The sequence below is a fragment of the Corythoichthys intestinalis genome, chromosome 18 (genome assembly GCF_030265065.1).
Source record: "Corythoichthys intestinalis isolate RoL2023-P3 chromosome 18, ASM3026506v1, whole genome shotgun sequence".
In the NCBI taxonomy this organism is placed as follows: domain Eukaryota; kingdom Metazoa; phylum Chordata; class Actinopteri; order Syngnathiformes; family Syngnathidae; genus Corythoichthys; species Corythoichthys intestinalis.
The window spans coordinates 32,897,999-32,917,977 of NC_080412.1; the positions used below are offsets into that span (position 1 = coordinate 32,897,999).

Below are 19,979 nucleotides of genomic sequence, written 5' to 3' on the forward strand. Positions count from 1 at the left end.
TCGACGAGAAAACTGGGCTCCAAACGATTACCACAGATTATGTAGTAGTCATTTTATATCTGGTAAGATGCATTTAATATACATTTAGAGGGTTTTGGGCTGACAACCACAATTAAAATCATTGCTAGGCTAATCGCCGACAACATACACGTATGTATGTAGTGAGAGTGCTATCGCTAAACCATATAAACATTAAAAGCCCTAGCTCCACTGACAAATGACATGAAATACATTAGACTTGACGGTGGATGTTAGCAAGAACAAAAGATTTTGAATTGAAAATTTCGTAACTCACCTTTCCAAGCACAAGATAGATTCCTGCCGAATTTTCGCGGACGAGGACCTGTTTCACCCAACCAGCAACGAAGTATTTATAAGCCTCCAAGCTCTTAAAGTTTTTCAAAGTTTCGTGAGAATAGGCTGATTTTGTGTGGACAAGATAGTTGTAAATATCAGGGTAGCTGGCAGAGACAGCGGGTCGAAAAACATCGATTTAGGCATCAAATATGGATCTGGCGAATGGATAAACTGAAGCTTTTCCACATAATGCCTTTTATGCAACGCATCAAGTGAGTTTACGGCATCCGAAAGCACCGGGTCTTCCATGAAATGCATTATAAATTGCTCGATCAATTGAGACCATTGATAATACAGACACAAAATGACGGACAAGGGGGCGGAACAATACAGCGACCACGTGATTTTGTGACGTCGGTGGGTAGGGTCTATAGAACTTTTATATTAAAACCCCTCTTAATGTTTGCGTTTTATTAAAATTTGTAAAATTTTCAATCAAAAAATAAACTAGTAGCTCGCCATTGTTGATGTCATTACACCATGCTCACTACCCAAACCCATAAAATCATTTGGACCCAATGCGCCAGCAGAGGGCGCCAAACAACAAAAAACAGGTAACAAGTAACAAGCGGACATTACACTGCTGTCATTTTAATCTGAGCGGGGCATGTGCGTTAATTGCGTCAAATATTTTAATGTGATTAATTAAGAAAATTAATTACCGCCCGTTAACGCGATAATTTTGACAGCCCTAATTCTATTATATAAGCTTCACACAGACTACTTTTCATTGTGTCAAAGTATCATTTTGTCAGTGTTGTTCCATGAAAAGATATTCTTAAATATCGGCAGAAATGCGAGGGGTGTACTCATTTTTGTGATACACTATATATTTTCCACGATATTTTCATCATTTGTTGTGACCCATAGGCAGTAGTTGGGTCACCCCTGATCTACTGTATGCAAAGGATTTTTAAAAATCATTTATCAGCTGTGACAGCCTACCATTTATTTTTTGCAATGTCCTGTCGCTAGAGACGACAAAGGGAGTCTTCAACGTGACGACTCTATGTCCGAGCACGTCCATCCCAGCAAGCGCTCCGACTCACCAAATTCTTACCTGGACCAGGAGTGTGGCTCTCAATTCCCTCTGGTGGAAGATGACTCTATACTCTACTGCTACGAGTACGACCAGAACCAAGAAGTGTCGCCTGTGCGCAGGGGGAGCACGCCCACCTACAGTAAGACTTTAACTTCATATAATGTACATTTTTGGGGCTGTCTTCTGCAGTGTAATGAAATTATGGGTGCCTGTGATCCCAGGCAGACTCAGGCCCATCTCCATGCCACTGGAATACAACTGGGCAGGAGATGAGGAGGAGAACCTGGCCAAGATGAAGAGAGAGAGCAGGAGAGGTGGGTGGGAAAGTGAGAAAGATGCGAGTGGGAGGAGATCTCTTACCGTCCTTCTCACAGCAGAAGGATGAGCAGGCCTGTCACAAGCGCAAACACCGCTGATATAACATCCTGCCTCTATCCTTTCCGTATGTTCATCAGCCATCACTACCCACACTTACGCGCCATCGTCTTTACTCTCGATGTCGCTTTTCGGTGATTGGCAAAAGTGTGCGGTTGCTCAGGCAACCGTTCCGTATTATTCACATTTGAGTCGAGACTAGGTGACAAACAGAGCGGGAAGAGTCTGATGTGCTTTATTTTGGTCTCAAAGGCGAACTTGGTTTCTTCTGGGGAAGGAACTGATGTTGTTTTTTTTAATTTTTTTTTTACCTTTAGGCTTATTAAAAGTGACAGTGTTATATTTATCTACAAAAGATACTATTGCTAGCTTTCCGGCCTGGCAACAACTTTCCTTCACAACAAATTCAAGGATGCTTTACAGGTTATAACATTTGAATGAGTTGCTTAATCCAATCATAACTAATCTCACTGACATAAATATGTACTTGATTTTTTAAATTAATTTATGACAAAGAAGCACGTGAATGTACTACCACAAAAATATAGCGGTTTAATAAATAGATAGTTTGCAGATTTTTGTTTTTTACAAAGTTTAGAAAAGGCTTCCAATTTGCTTGATATTTTTCATGAAAATGATTTCTTATGTATTTAATGTTTTTTCTTTATATCAAAAGAGACCACTAAATGACTAAAAAGGAAATATATTTTCCGCGTACTTTTGCAAAATGTAAATACACGCAAAAAAATGTATGAGAATAAAATCAACAATGAAAAATAGTTATTGATCCATTTGATTAGAGTTGTCCGATAATGGTTTTTAACCGATATCCCGATATTGTTCAACTCCAGAAATCTGACACGGATATCAAACCAATACCGATATGCAGTCATGCACTTAACGTGTTAGTGCTAATTGTATTCTGATGCCCCACTAGATGGTTTAATAATGATAAATGCAACAACTTCAAGGTTTTCCAAATGAAATTAACATTGTGTGAAAAATAAGAGAACAAATGAAGTTATGGAAAGTATGTTCATAATTAACCCCTTCAGACTTGCATTATTTTTGCTGGGCAAAGAAAAATTTTAACATAACAAAGTATTGAGATGAACTTTTGGTATTGACCAAATACTTATTTTCCACCATGATTTGCAAATAAATTCTTTAAAAATCAAACAATGTGATTTTCTGGTTTTTTTTCCCACATTCTGTCTCTCATGGTTGAGGTTTAACCATGTTGACAATTACAGGCCTATCTAATATTTTCAAGTGGGAGAACTTGCACAATTAGTGGTTGTAACTGTAAGTTACTGGGGGAAAAAAATCATCGTTTATGAATATTCATGAATCGTAATCGAATCGTCACGTGTAGAATTGATGAGTCTAATAATCAGTTTATTGGCACACAGCTAGTGTGTTTGTGAATTCCCTTACAAGTTTCCATTGCAATTCTGTACCCCTGCAGAAAAGTCCCTTCTGCGTTTTGCGAGTGAAGACAAAGGCCCCGGGGGAGAATTCCTGTTGGGTCGCAGCCTGAGTCACAGTCGGAGAAAGCCGGAGAGGGGCAGCAGCCCCGCTCACTACACGCTCATCCCGGCCCTCCAGATGGAAGTTTCACTGTCCACGTCCAGCTCCGACTCTGCCTCTCTCTATCACGTCAGTTCCTCCACACGCTCACTTTGGTTCGTGCGGACTCATCAAAGTATAGCATTTCGGGTCACGCTTCCATTTGGCTTTGCAGGTGTTTGAGCGCTCCTCGCTGCTGTCAAGGTCAAAGAAGAAGAATAAAGGTGGGCATGAGAGCGCAAACCCAAATTGAAGTGCAAGTTTATTCCTATCACTTTCATGTATTTCTCACCGGTGCAGCCGGAAGCCCCATGGCCTCCATCAGCAAGCGACGAATCTCCTGCAGGGACTTGGGTCAGGGTGACTGTGAAGGCTGGCTTTGGAAAAAGAAAGACGCTAAAACCTATTTTTCTCAAAAGTGGAAGAAGTATTGGTTCATTCTTAAAGACACCTGCCTGTACTGGTACATGAACGAAGAGGTGAACAGAAAAACACACGCTTTTTTCCCCCCCTAAGGTATCACTTAAAGCGCGTGTTTGTTAAAAGGATATTTTTCCTCACCGCAGGATGAGAAGGCAGAGGGCTTTGTCAATCTTCCAGAGTTTAAGGTTGACCGTGCTACTGAATGCAGGAGAAAATTGTGAGTCACGTTTTTCTTCATTTGCATTTGATTTCCCGTGACTTTTCAAAATGGAGCGCGAGTGCAAACTAATGCTGCTGGTTAGAGGTGTAAAGAATATTCAAATGACAGGAGCAGACGTGGGCTGCTATCAAATAAATTCACAGCCAATTCGGCGACACTTCAAAAAACCAAACGGAAGATGTGTTAATGTTGCTACAACGCATTTGGGAGAGATTCAGTACTTTTGATTAACATTATCAGAGTGGTGTCAATGTGTTAATAAGTTTTATTATTAGTAGTCGTCTGCAGTGACTTAATTTTACGACATATTACCGTATTGGCCTGAATATAAGATGGTGTTTTTTTTTGCATTGAAATAAGACTGAAAAAGTGGCGGTCGTCTTATATGCGGGGTCTAGACATTATACCCATTCACGACGCTAGATGGCGCCAGATATCATTGAAGCGAATGCTGAATTTGACTCCCCAGGCCAAAGCGAACCCCTTATGGTTAATGCAGTTGTTGCAAATATACAGTACTGTGCAAAAGTTTTAGGCAGGACACCTGCCTAAAACTTTTGCACAGTACTGTATATATATTTTTTTAATTATTAAATTTATTAGATCATGGAAGCTTCCACTTGGGGAAAATATATACATACAGTATATCCTGTATATACATAATATAATAAAAATATACAGTACTGTGCAAAAGTTTTAGGCAGGTGTCCTGCCTAAAACTTTTGCACAGTACTGTATATTATAAAATATAGTTATTAGGGTTGTTCTAGAGAGGCCTACTGCTTTAAGATGGCGCCTGTTTACTAGCACGGGAAAGTATCTTTTCGCATCTAGTTCTTGGTATATGATCTAACATGGCCGTCGGCTGTCATTTCACAGCTAGTTCTAGATATATGTGATATCTACTAGGGTTGTTCCGATCATGTTTTTTTGCTCCCGATCGTTTTAGTTTGAGTATCTGCCGATCCCAATATTTCCCGATCCGATCGCTTTTTTTTTTTTTTGCTCCTTTTTTTGCTCCCGATTCAATTCCAATCATTCCCGATAATGTTTCCCGATCATATACATTTTGGCAATGCATTAAGAAAAAAATGAATAAAACTCGGACGAATATATACATTCAACATACATTACATAAGTACTGTATTTGTTTATTATGACAATAAATCCTCAAGATGGCATTTACATTATTAACATTCTTTCTGTGAGAGGGATCCACGGATAGAAAGACTTGTGACTTTGTATATTGTGACTAAATATTGCCATCTAGTGTATTTGTTGAGCTTTCAGTAAATGATAGAGGGCCATGCCCAATGCATGATGGGAAGTGGAACCATGACTAGTGAAACCACGACTGTGTGTAGTGCTACCATTTCATATATCTTCTCTGCGATGGGATTTAATTCAGGGTGTTAAGAAAAAGATCAAATGCTAACTTGCTTCCCCACATTGCTTTTCATGATGTTTCTAATTGTAGGGAGAGGGATTGTTAAGCTCTATCCAATTAAAATAAGGCTCCAGAAGCTGCCAAAATTCACTTGACTCAATTTATGTTGCCTTTTAGCTCTCTATATTGGCAAAATAGCGCCATTACAGATGGAGCGTAATGAAGCATGAGTGGGTCGCGCACCATATGCATTAATTGCGTTAAATATTTCAAACTGATACATTTATAAAAAAAAATTAATTACCGCCGTTATTGGGATATGTTTGATAACCCTACCTTAAGCCTAAACTAAAGACTCTGGATAAGTGTAACATATGTCTGTAACGTTAAATACAATTAGAAAACAATTTAATAAAAAAATATATATATATATATATTTAAAAAAGGCATGGCCGATATTTTTTTGCCGATTCCAATACTTTGAAAATGACGTGATCGGACCCGATCGATCGGCATCCCAAGTATCGACATCTCTGATAGTTATAATCATTTGTTTCAGATGTGCTGTAATTATTTTCTGTATAAAAATTCATTTGGTGTTCAAAAAGTCTTTTTTCAAACTTGAGTCTTGAAAAAGAGGTGGTCGTCTTATAATCAGGGCCGTCTTATATTCGGGCCAATACGATACAAAAGACTCTCAGTATGTGCAATAGAGTCTAACACCACTGCAAACTTCAACCAGAGCGTAAGACTAATTGGGCCAAAAATATTCACCGCTGTTTTTCGTTTTACACCAACATGATGTGACGAAAACAATTTTGCTATTTGGTATTTTAACTTTGTTTAAAGGGAGCCACGGACAGAAAGACTTGTAGTTCTTAAAAGATCAACGTCATATGAGTTCAAATGATTTGATATTAAAACCCATCTTGATGTTTTCGTTTTTATACAATTTGTAAATTTAATTCGTAGGTCGCCATTGTTGACGTCGCAGGGCGGTGACTTTCAGAATATGACTTTAGCGACATAAGCATGTCATCTGTTTAGCCCTTTCAATTTGAACCCGAGAGGAACATTAATGAGCATGACAGCCCTGTTGATATTTCACAAAATGAGCAGCAAAAGCAAAATGTACAGGAATGACGGGATGAGATGAGACAAGATTAGGACAAAACCGGTGTTCTGCCAAAATGTGCTACACCGGCAAAACGTCTTACAAGAGGCAAATTTGACACCCAAAGTACTACCAGCTTGTTTAGATGCATACGGACAGAACATCATAAAGATGCCTTTATGCCTGAGAAAATACTTAAACGTAGTAATATTAAATAAGGGTGGTTTAAATATGCTACGTGACAGATCATCAATCTGCTTAAAAGCTACCACAAGAAAACACATTGCTTAAAAGTATGAGAGGGAAACACATGCAACAAGTATTTTAAGGCAATGAAAAGGTAATTAAAGACTCAATAAAAACACAAATAGGAAGTACTCGCTAGGCATGCACAATATTTCGTTTGAACATCGCCATCGCATTGTACGCATTAGCAATAGTCCCATCGCAGGACGTGCGATTGTTTTTATTTTCTATTTTAATGAAAACATTTGGTTTTCTACATAAAAGCAGCAATTGTGCTTTAATATACAAGTACACCAATCTTCATCATTCACAGATAAACCCCATAGCCTGGATTAAACGGTATTATATGAATACTAGGGATGTCCCGATTGCATATATTTGGAACCGAGTCCAAGTCACCTGATTTTGAGAATCTGACGATACCAAGTCTTCATCTGATACCGAAATAAAAGTTTCTTTTTGGTTTGTTGCTCACTCAGCCGAGGACAGCTTTTCACTTACACAATGAATGAGTTGCCACAGCACACTTCTGACTGTGTACCAAGCTTAACGATGATTGACACATTTGTGCCTTTGATCCTAGAGCTACCTCTCTACCTTTCTCGTCTCTGGCCAGATCAATCAATCAATCATCGGTAATGTTACGTACCAAACGCCAGTTGCATTGGTGACCAAGTAAAACAGTTTGGTTGTACTGCCTTTCAAGAGGGAGGGTGAGAGGCTGTACGAGCATGAAAAACATAAACATCAATTTTTTAATTACAAACCCGATCTTTTTCACCCGAAAAATGGCACGATCGACCCGATTTCTGATCGGGACATCTCCAATGATTACAATGTGGTCATAGTGAGTCAACCAAAGTCCTCCCAAACTGAATTATTCAAGTCAATCAGTCAGTTTTGAAACTTTCACATGTCGAAAGTAGACAGCAGGGAACGAATGCAATAACGGGAGCAATTTTAACAACTTTAACGGTTGATTCACAACAATAAATGACTTCCAAACATAGCAAAGGTTACTATCTAGTTATCGCAATATCCGCAATACCCCTGTGTCTATTTAAGTTTTGGGTAAAGATTTGGGCTAAGGCCAAATGTGCCAAAAACCTTTTGAACTTCACATAGTGTGACCTTTATGTTTTTTGTTTTTTAAATGAAAAAAAAAAAACATGAAAAGTAACACCAGTTACTCTGCCAAGTAACTAATTACTCTTACATTTAGGTAACTGAGTTACTAACTCAATTACTTCTTGGGAGAAGTAACTTGTAACTGTAATTAATTTTTTAAAGTAAGATTAACAACACTGTTCGTATGTAAATAGCGCTAATAATGATGCTGCCACCCCCCTCCTCGCTCTGGTTTGAAAGTATACATTTGGCCCAATTTCAGTGCTTTCAAGGCATGCCACCCGAAGATAAAGACCTTCTATTTTGCAGCAGAAAATGTAGACGACATGTCAAGGTAAGTTGATGAGTCTCTTATCACAGTTAGCCTTTTTCTTTATATCTTGATAGTCTCGGCACCTTTCTCTATCCCACAGGTGGCTGAGTCGACTCAGCATGGCTGTGGCGGGCTATTGTGATCAGGACAAAATTCAGGATCAGGGTAAGTCTCATATACACCATATAGTCATCAGTCTAAACAAAGCCATTTCAGCAAAAATTGAAAATTTGAGTTGTCTGTTATTGATAAAAGCATTTTAAAATGATATCGGATAATATCAACATCGGTTTTTCATTATCGGTTTTGGGCCAATATGCATATGCCAGTGTTGCTATGTCCACTTTAATGCCTGCCAGTGTTTCTGGAGTTTTGCCGCCCCCCTGCTGGCGCTTAGGTGTAATTAGTTTTGATAAGTTCTAGCACTTTCTGCTGACGTAATCAGGACTGCAGCTATTAACTATTTTAGTAGTCGATTAATCGATTAACTAGTTAGTTTGAATAATCTGATAAGGAATATAAAGAATTAAAATACCTTAGCTGAGCCTCAAACGGTATAAAAACTAAATAAATGAGGATATAATTACAACAAAAGAACAAATGGCTAACTTACATCGCAAAAGTCTGCTAGCTTAAATGCCATAAAATGCTAACTTTTTTATATTGCAATGCTCCTAACAAATGGTTCCCTCAAAAAACTGCTAAATATACCTATAAACTAAATTACAAATGCATTATAAAAACATTAGCTCAAACAAAGACTTTGCTCATCTCGGTCTTAAAATGGAGCAGCTGGATTCAGCCATGTGAAATGAGTTATGTCATATTCACTGTTGCCACTACACTAAAGGACAGTATCAATAAAACTAAATGGGAACACTTTCAAAACAAACCACTAAAACGATTTAAACGAATACTCGAAGCAGCAAAATTTAATTTGAATTTTTTTTTTTAATCGAATTACTAGTTATCGTAAGTAGCTCCACAGTACAAGTCACTCCCCCAGCCATGATATGGTAATTAAAATGGTAGCCTTAATGTATTGATTAATTCTTAATTAGAAGCTATATCTCAAGGCATTTTTTCATGATGTGATAAGCGGTCAAAGGTCATTTGCATCAGTTTAAATTGCAGTAACGGTGAAGCTTGTATAACTTCCTGCATGATTAGCACCATGTCCCACTCACATCTCAGTGTCATAGATGAATGGATATGAGTCATGCAGGATAGTCACTTTTGAATACCTTTTCTTCCTAAATTTACAAAATTGAAATAGATGCAAAGGTCTGTGCTTTCATAACGCACGCAAATGCTCATTTTAGGGACGGAGGACGTCATTTCTTTTCTGTTGAAGCCGGAAATCCTGTACCTTATCATGGTTCTATTTCAAGGAACCCAGTGTGTGGGTGAACTGGTTTGTCATTGGATATATTGCATGAAGACAGAGCTCTTACGTCATATAAAATGAAGAGTCATAACGCCTCCAGAGGGCATCTCATGAAATTCTCACGTCTTGGAATATATTCTTTACACATTAGGTTGACCTCAAAATCACACCTACAGCACTGACAGTGTTTCGCAAACAACACTGCTTACTGCAAATCTGTGATTAACAACTACTGTATTAGAACCTTAATACTTTTTAATATGTGAAAACATGCAAGGATGTTGTAGTTTCAAGTTGGTGTCACTCAAGTACTAAATATCTGCAGGCTGTTTGGAAAGGGTGTATTTGTGTTTTAATGTTGAATACAATAAACATGTAAAATTCTTCAGTTCCAAATGTAGTACTAATCAGAGGTGGGTAGAGTTGCCAAAAATTTTAGAGTAGCGTGTAGCGCATGTGCCGGTATGATAGTCTAATGGTATGATAACCTTAAGCCAAAATTTCACGGTATCACCGTATTGCAATTACAGTTCTAAAATGTGTTACTTTGAGATATTTGGGTTAAAGAAAAAAAATATTTTGAGCAGAATTTTTAATTTTCAAAACATTTTAGCAAATTGGAACATTATAATGTTAAGTAAAAATAAGTTTGAAAACAAACAAACAAACAACGTATTCTTAATAAAATTAAAATAAATGCAGTCCTTTAGGTGAGCCTAAACCCAAAGCCACAGCTCAACATTATTACCATTAGAACAAAAATAATTGAATTATTTCCCATAAAAAGCACATGTGTAATTGCGAATGACTCGTATCATGTTTACTTTATACACACATTCTCTTTCTCAACACAGTTGCCAGAGAGAGAAAAAACGACATGTTTTACCACCTCTAGACACACTAAACACACTGGAGTTAACTCTCGTAGTTGGTGGCAAATGTTCATAACAGTGTTTACTAACCTACAATTTTGAGTAAATACAAAATCATATTGGAGGTATTTCCTCCTCGGCAGCCACCCTCCGCTAACATATGTTAAATGTCGGTTGGCCCTCCTCCTCTATTTCGTTTTCTTCGATAGGGGAAAAGTTCAGGAGTTTGACCTCCTCCAGCCATCGTGTAGCACAGCTGACTCTCTGACACTGAGCAACAACCAGTAGGGGAGGGTTGACTTTTGCAGCTGCCAGCAACTGATTTCTCCCTGCATTTTTGGGACATAAAAAATAGTAAAAGTAAAAATATTACGTGGTAAAACTACTCTTAGAAGTAGAATCTAATGGAGTAAATGTAACACGTTACTACCCACCTCTGGTACTAATATAACAGGCGTTTGCACAATTGGTGGAAAACTGACCGAAAAGCTGTGTAATCAGAGTGCTGTTGCGATGACCGTGGTTTGCACCTTCTTTTTTTCCCAGATAAGGAGTTGAATAATTTTGTGTAAGATACTTACCGAATCATATTCACGGCCTCATGTTAGCATGACATTTACTGTAAATAGCCTCTTTTGGTCGCAATGCATTTGTTTTCTAATCAGATTACTGGAGTGAGAGTGATCATGAGGACATGGACATGGCCTCCATGAGCAAGCAGGACAGTCCACCGCCACCCTATGACACCTATCCCAGAGCGTCATCAGTAAGTATCAAATGAGGTGCTTGTATTTGAAACAATTATTTGGTAACGTGGTTGGAAAACGTCAGTATAGAACAGGAGTATTTACCTGTAGGGTTGACAAAATACTGTATAAATATATATGTATATGTGTATATATATATATATATATATATATATATATATATACAGTGCCTTGCAAAAGTATTCGGCCCCCTTGAATCTTGCAACCTTTCGCCACATTTCAGGCTTCAAACATAAAGATATTAAATTTGATTTTTTTTTTATCAAGAATCAACAACAAGTGGGACACAATCGTGAAGTGGAACAAAATTTATTGGATAATTTAAACTTTTTTAACAAATAAAAAACTGAAAAGTGGGGCGTGCAATATTATTCGGCCCCCTTGCGTTAATACTTTGTAGCGCCACCTTTTGCTCCAATTACAGCTGCAAGTCGCTTGGGGTATGTTTCTATCAATTTTGCACATCGGGAGACTGACATTCTTGCCCATTCTTCCTTGCAAAACAGCTCGAGCTCAGTGAGGTTGGATGGAGAGTGTTTGTGAACAGCAGCCTTCAGCTCTTTCCACAGATTCTCGATTGGATTCAGGTCTGGACTTTGACTTGGCCATTCTAACACCTGGATATGTTTATTTTTGAACCATTCCATTGTAGATTTGGCTTTATGTTTTGGATCATAGTCCTGTTGGAAGATAAATCTCCGTCCCAGTCTCAGGTCTTGTGCAGATACCAACAGGTTTTCTTCCAGAATGTTCCTGTATTTGGCTGCATCCATCTTTCCCGTCAATTTTAACCATCTTCCCTGTCCCTGCTGAAGAAAAGCAGGCCCAAACCATGATGCTGCCACCACCATGTTTGACAGTGGGGATGGTGTGTTCAGGGTGATGAGCTCTGTTGCTTTTACGCCAAACATATCGTTTTGCATTGTGGCCAAAAAGTTTAATTTTGGTTTCATCTGACCAGAGCACCTTCTTCCACATGTTTGGTGTGTCTCCCAGGTGGCTTGTGGCAAACTTTAAACGAGACTTTTTATGGATATCTTTGAGAAATGGCTTTCTTCTTGCCACTCTTCCATAAAGGCCAGATTTGTGCAGTGTACGACTGATTGTTGTCCTATGGACAGACTCTCCCACCTCAGCTGTAGATCTCTGCAGTTCATCCAGAGTGATCATGGGCCTCTTGGCTGCATCTCTGATCAGTTTTCTCCTTGTTTGAGAAGAAAGTTTGGAAGGTCTTGGTAGATTTGCAGTGGTCTGATGCTCCTTCCATTTCAATATGATGGCTTGCACAGTGCTCCTTGAGATGTTTAAAGCTTGGGAAATCTTTTTGTATCCAAATCCGGCTTTAAACTTCTCCACAACAGAATCCGGACCTGCCTGGTGTGTTCCTTGGTTTTCATAATGCTCTCTGCACAACACAAACAGAACCCTGAGACTATCACAGAGCAGGTGCATTTATACGGAGACTTGATTACACACAGTTGGATTCTATTTATCATCATCGGTCATTTAGGACAACATTGGATCATTCAGAGATCCTCACTGAACTTCTGGAGTGAGTTTGCTGCACTGAAAGTAAAGGGGCCGAATAATATTGCACGCCCCACTTTTCAGTTTTTTATTTGTTAAAAAAGTTTAAATTATCCAATAAATGTTGTTCCACTTCACGATTGTGTCCCACTTGTTGTTGATTGTTGACAAAAAAATTAAATTTCATATCTTTATGTTTGAAGCCTGAAATGTGGCGAAAGGTTGCAAGATTCAAGGGGGCGAATACTTTTGCAAGGCACTGTATATATATATAAAATATATATGATCTTTTGCTTCCTAATAGGTTACTGATGTACTTTCGCCAAGAATCGATATAGCATTTCAAAAAGGCGTTACTGTCTAATAAGGAACCAAACGACCACAAAAGTAGCACTTAATCATTTTGCAAGAATGTTGCAATAATATAGTGTTTCTTTTATTTATTTACAGCAATGTTGCACTGAAATATTCTCATAGTCTTTAAGGAATAATATAGTTTTTGGCAGATTGACTGCAAAAGTGTGTGTGGGGGGGGGAACAACATTTAAACTAATTTTTCCGTTTAGAAATAGCTTGCTTTTCTCTTTTACAGTTGTATCGTAGAAAAGATTGATTTCATGACGTAGATATTAATACTTGTTGCATTGCTCTATTGTGAAATATTATTATTGAATTGCAAATCGTATCGTGAAATACCTGGATGTTCCCACCTGTCTTTTCTTTGTATTTTCATTAATAAGAGATCGCATAGTGTACAAATTTGTTAGCTGGGATTGACACAAGAAAGACTGAAAATAAATATATATATTTAATATAAAGAACATATGTGATCTGAAATATGATATTTCATAACATTTTTTTTGTTTAGGTGAGCCCTTTCCTAGAACCCAAACATAGTCACTTCTCCTCATCTGACACGTTCCACTCACGTTCCTCTCATGAGGATTACCATTCGGAGCCTCAGGAAGGCGGTGGCACCAACAGCGGTGGTATCTCCCCCAGGCAGAAATCCAGAAACCAGCGAAACTCGTGGCAGGAGCAGATGGAGAGCAACGCCAGAATGCACTTCCTCCAGGCGTACCCTGTGGAAGAGCCCCTGCTATCTGCTGACAGGGAACAAATGGCTATGGAGTATCGAAGGCAGTCTACGCTTCCTGCCCAGCGCAGCCTCCTCCAGGAGCAATACAGAGCCTTACCCCTGCCCGTCAGGTCCAGTATTGATTCGGAAACGGGAGGGAAACCACGCAGCTTCACGCTACCGCGTGACAGCGGCCTTCACGCCATCCTGGCGGCCAACGCCGGCGCTTCAGACGAGACGACATCTCCGCGCTACCAGCTGGAACGGCCCAGAGAAATAGGTTCGATACCTTAAATCTTTCCGTATCACTGACGGCGATAGACCAGAGTTGTTCTGTTTTTACAGTAACTTTGAAACTATGGAAACAAATCAACAACAATCCTACTGTTCCAACGTTTTTAATGTTTTTTTTTTCATTAATTAGCTCATTAACTGTCATTTGATTGCTGCCCCCGCAATTCAAAATGGAGTGGACGACGATTGCCGTGAATGGCACTAAAATATTAGCATTTAATGCTAGCCACCCCAGTTAAACTGGATTAACTATCACTGTCAATGTTTTCTGACTTTATTGAGCCACACTTCACACACTCCAAACAAGAATGTTACAAAATAGACAGTATTTGGTAACATAATGATGATTTTCTTGATTTTCTAACCAATTTACTTACATAATGTAAAAAGTGCTAGAATTAGACCATAAACCAAGAAAATTGTGAACTCTTTGACTGCTATTGATGCTGATATATTGACAAGAATTGCTTTAAAAATGAACTGTTTTTACATTTACCCAGGGGCGGACCTTAGGGGTGTGCTGGGGGTGCGGAGGCACCCGGCCGTGTTTAGGGGGCCCGGTTTGCAGACGTAAAGGCGGTGTGGTCGGACAAGGGGAGGGTCAAACAGAAAGGGAACATGATGCGCGGAGCTTAAGCGGAGTTTAAATGTTAAAATACAGTGGTACAGTAACTCGACATACGATCGCTTTGCCACACAATCTTTTGGAAATCCGAAATTATAAATAAAATAAAATAAAATTTAACTCGCCATTTGTTTGTACATCCGACGACATCCGACGATTTATGACAGCGCTGCAGTTTCTTTGTTTTCCCGCAAGACGGACGCACGGCGGATTTTCTTGTGAGAGAAATCAACATAGGTTCCAAGAATGTTAGTGCAGGTGGTGAAAAAAGGTGAGGCTTACCATTGAAATGAAGAATGAAATGATAGGAAACTATGAGCGCGATGTGCACATCCATGAACTGGCTCGACAATACATCCGTAGAATGTCTACGATCTCGCCGGTCCTCCTCCGACCTCCGTTCGCCAGTCTTAATAAGTTAAGGTGACAATTATCATGATTGTAACATCGCCCAAAAAATCACCAGCTTCGTCAGGTTTTGAATCATTTATTTCAGAACTTGTGCAACACAACATGCCTACTGTCTGCCGCAGCTGAACATGAAAAGTGAAAGTAAAAGTCACTCTGTCATGTCAGCCATGCGGTGCAAATAGGTACACCACGGCGAACATATTCGCCACATTAGAACCTGATTTGTTTCATTATTATAGGTATTAATTAGGGCTGTCAAACGATTAAAATTATTAATCGAGTTAATTACAGCTTAAAAATTAATTAATCGTAATTAATCGCAATTGAAACGATCTATAAAATATGCCATATTTTTCTGTAAATTATTGTTGGAATGAAAAGATAAGACACAAGACGGATATATACATTCAACATACGGTACATAAGTACTGTATTTGTTTATTATAACAATAAATCAACAAGATGCCATTAACATTATTAACATTCTTTTAAAGCGATCCATGGATAGAAAAACTTGTAGTTCTTAAAAGATAAATGTTAGTACAAGTTATAGAAATTTTATATTAAAACCCCTCTTAATGTTTTCGTTTTATTAAAATTTGTAAAATTTTCAATCAAAAAATAAACTAGTAGCTCGTCATTGTTGATGTCATTACACCATGCTCACTCCCCAAACCCATAAAATCATTTGGACCCAAGCGCCAGCAGAGGGCGCCAAACAACAAAAAACGGGTAACAAGTAACAAGCGGACATTACATTGCTGTCATTTTAATCTGAGCGGGGCATGTGCGTTAATTGCGTCAAATATTTTAACGTGATTAATTTAAAAAATTAATTACCGCCCGTTAACGCGATAATTTTGACAGCCTTAGTATTAGTATATTATTATATTATTGTTCCTATTTTTATTCATAATTTATTTGTTTTGTTCTGTGTAATTGCTATTTGCAATAGTACCAGCACTATTAATTAAGGATTTAGTGTAGGTTTTCAGGCTGTGGAACGAATTAATTGAATTATCATGTATTCTTATGGGAAAATCCTGCTCGACATACGACCATTTCAATTTACAAACAATGTCCTGGAACGAATTATTTTGTATATAGAGGTACCACTGTTTACGCCCCCTCTCCAATCGCACCCGGGCCTTTACTTTAGGGTGCCCGGTTTGCTGGCTTAAAGAAGGCATGCTTGGGCGAGGTGAAGGTTACAGTCAACAATTATCCACTTGGACCCCTACCTGCCAGACGTTCACCTTGGGGGACCCGTTTATACTTATCACATCCAGGCTCTATTCACGTTTTTTCCGCCACTGCATTGACCCAAGATAATATTTCATTTGCAACACTCAAACTAAAGAAAACACATTAACCACCTTCTGACTGTTCTAACGGCTTTAATTTTATTTCATGAATTAACTCATTGACAGCCACTGACGACTGACTGCTAACGACCCAGCTGTGAGTTTGGTAGTCCACTCGCTCTCAAACACATAAAATTTTCTCGTTCTTTCCTGTTTTTGTCATAAACCCTTTATTCGCCCTCTCTTTGCCTTCTGGCAATGTCTGAGCTTTGCAGCAGGATGGAACTGCCCAGCCATGTTTATGCTGAACTGTAAACAGGATAAAGGAGCGAGCTTGAAGCATTCTCCTTGTCCTTGTTTGTCTTTTGCTCTGTTCACTGTTTTTTTCGAGGCATGGGAGGACAAAACAGCATTTATTACATTTTTCAGTTTCTAACTTGAATGTAGTTTCCGCGTTTTGCCGTGAGAGGGCAGTGTGCACAAGTATACATAAATCCTTAAGTACAAAAGTCAGCCAACACCGTTTGTAGACAGAATTTGTGGAGTTTTAAAATATTTGTGCCACAACTGAGCAACTAAATGTACGAAAAAGTTATTCACTTAGAATATAGTGTGTTGTCTTTCCCTTTAATGTGTGTATGTTTAATATAAATCTTTGACTAATTACCACGTAATATGCTCTGTGAGTACGCTACATATACCTGGAATGGCAGCATTTTTTGGTCATTAATTTTTTTGGGGATAAAACATTGCATTAATAATATACTTTTTGTTTGTTTTATTCATTATTTATTTTTCAATCATTTGTATATAATTCAATTCAATTCAATTTATTCACACACACATTCATATTTACAAAGTGTACATCATATCTCAGTGCTGAGCCAAGATTATGTGTGAGTCAGGTCTCCTTAAGAAGCTACTAAAAGCTTATAGTCAGGAGCCTGCATACATCAAGACAATCACAGGAAACATCAGATCATTATCAGATGAGCAGAAGGGTGAGTTGCAGTTTTTTACAGTGTTCTCATACAAAAACATACTAATGTACAATACCTCGATATATATATACACACACACACAGAGAAAAAAAATAAAAGAAATACTTCCCTAGAAGACAATTTATAACCTAAGTATGTTGGAATTGTTATATTTACTGATCCGAACTGAAGGTAGCTTTGCATGAACTGCAAAAACCACCAGCTATAATATTCCATTTTTTTTTTCAATGGCGTTTCTTAGGCGCGCCGCCCAGGTAAAACTGTTTGACCCACCAACACCGTTCATACACTAAAACGACCAGAATTCTCAAGTGACGCGGGCTCGACACCCCAAAAATTACAGATTTAAAAAAAAAAAAAAAAAAACTTGTCGACTTGTCCTACAATTTTTGTCCAAATCACATCATCTATACATAAAAAAAAAAAAAAAAATCAGGACACTAAGGGGCACAAAATTTCTATACAGTTATTTTTTGCTAAAAACAGACAGTTCATCCAAATTAGCCAAAAACATACCCGTTCATTTATAATGGACAAATTTTCCATTGATTTCAAATGGCAAGATTCACCATTCATTTCCACGACACAAAAACTTCCATTCGCTCCTATTGATTTCCAACCCAAGAGACTCAATATCAACAGGAAGTGACCTTGGAATGCCCCAAAATCATCAGGACATGACCCAATATGTACAGGGATTGAACCCGAAATGCCCCCAAATCAACAGGACATGACCTGAAATCCCCTCACATCAACAGGAAGAGACCCAATATGTTCAGGAAGTGAACCTGAAATGCCCCCAGTTCAACAGGAAGTGACTCTGAAATCCCCTCATATCAACAGAAAGTGACCCAGTATGAACAGAAAGTGAACCCGAAACGCCTCAAATAAACAGAAAGTGACCCGTTTAGGGCTGCAGCTATCGATTATTTTAGTAGTCGATTAATCGATGAACTATTTAATTCGAATAACCAAATAATCGGATGAGGAACATTAAAAATTAAAACACCTGAGTTGAGCCTCAAACGGTATAAAAAAAATAAATGAGAATTAAAGTACAACAACAGAGCAACTGGCTAGCATAGCAAACGTTCGCTAGCTTAAATGCTATAAAAGTGTTTTATTGTCATTGTTTTTTACAATGCTCTTAACAGTTGTTCAAACACATATTTCCACAAAAAACTGCTAAATATACCTAAAAAACTAAATTACGAGTGAATTAAGAAAACATCAAACAAAGCTCAAACAAAAACTTAGCTTATGTTGGTGGTCACAGGGAGAAGCTGGATTCAGCCATGTGAAATGAGTTGTGTCATATTCACTGTTGCCACTAGAGGGCAGTGCATCCACCCAAATGAATAAAACTAAATGTAAACACTTTCAAAACAAACCATTACAACGTCACTTTAATGAAACTAATACTCGAAGCAGCAAAATTTAATTTGAATCTTTTTTCTAATCAAATTACTCGAGTTAATCGATTAATCGTTACGGCACTAGACCCGATATACCAACCATCACTGCAAAGCTACCATTGTAATTTCTCCAGAAAGTACATTTTCAAGTTATAATTACATTTATGAATTTTATACAATGTAAATTAGTGCTTGGTTTATTTTGAAAGTGTTTGCACTTATTTTGATTGATTTGGGTGGATACACTGCCTTCTAGTCCGCTTCATTTCACATGGCTGAATCCAGGTGCTCCCTGTTAAGACCAACATAAGCTAAGTTTTTGTTTGAGCTAATGTTTTTTTTTTTTTTTTAAATGCATTCGTAATGTAGTTATAGGTATATTTAGCCTATTTTTTGGGGAATACGTGTCTGAACCATTTGTTAAGAGCATTTTAAAAAAGTTAGCATTTTATAGCATTTAAACTAGCGGACCTTTGCTATGCAAGTTAGCCAATTGTTCTTTTGTTGTGCATAGGTCCTCATTTATTTATGTATTTATTTATTATACTGTTTGAGACTCAGCTCAGGTAATTTAATTTTTCATGTACCTTATCCGATTACTCGATTTTTCGAACTCATGGTTGATCGATGAATCGACTACTAAAATAATCGATAGCTGCAGCCCTAATGTAAATAAAAGCTAAATTAATAAAATAAAAATTAAAAATACACTCTTCAAGTAACACTCTAAAGTAGATTTCATTTCATTTAAACGGGGAGGACTGGCCGTGAAGGCTCATCTTTCAGTGGAATTGACTGGTCCAGACAATTTTGAATAACATTCAGATGACAAAATGTTGAATTCTTCTTGAACAGGGCGCGGCGGACGTGACATGAGATTGCAGTCGGACTCTGTTGGGGATTTGTATCGAGCTCTGGAGCATACCAGCCTGTCCACCTCCGCTGAGCACCGATCCACCAGTCGCCTGGAGTACAAGCGTTCCTTTGTCCGCAGGGTTAACGACCCCTTGCTGAACGACAAGCTTCACCGCCTCCGCATCCTCCACAGCTCTCTCAACGTACTGCCGTTAACTTCAGCCTTACCGCCCAGATCCATCATATCGAATTAATATTTGTTGTATTTT

The 19,979-nt window shown here is 38.2% G+C and overlaps 1 protein-coding gene across 5 annotated transcripts in view; it reads left to right on the plus strand.

Annotated features, from left to right (window-relative positions):
• The window catches only part of LOC130906201 (connector enhancer of kinase suppressor of ras 2-like), a 77,680-nt gene that overhangs the window by 49,124 nt on the left and 8,577 nt on the right, over positions 1-19,979 (plus strand). For all 5 annotated transcript variants that reach the window (XR_009061258.1, XM_057820241.1, XM_057820242.1 and 2 more), the window contains exons 11-21: positions 1,333-1,538; positions 1,621-1,713; positions 3,243-3,433; positions 3,519-3,567; positions 3,644-3,822; positions 3,910-3,983; positions 8,124-8,195; positions 8,275-8,339; positions 11,099-11,199; positions 13,596-14,085; positions 19,711-19,913. Coding sequence is in view for 4 of the 5 variants with exons in the window: in XM_057820241.1 (XP_057676224.1) it covers positions 1,333-1,538; positions 1,621-1,713; positions 3,243-3,433; positions 3,519-3,567; positions 3,644-3,822; positions 3,910-3,983; positions 8,124-8,195; positions 8,275-8,339; positions 11,099-11,199; positions 13,596-14,085; positions 19,711-19,913 (1,723 nt within the window). In the remaining variant the exon portion in view is untranslated. The remainder of the gene's footprint in view (positions 1-1,332; positions 1,539-1,620; positions 1,714-3,242; positions 3,434-3,518; positions 3,568-3,643; positions 3,823-3,909; positions 3,984-8,123; positions 8,196-8,274; positions 8,340-11,098; positions 11,200-13,595; positions 14,086-19,710; positions 19,914-19,979) is intronic.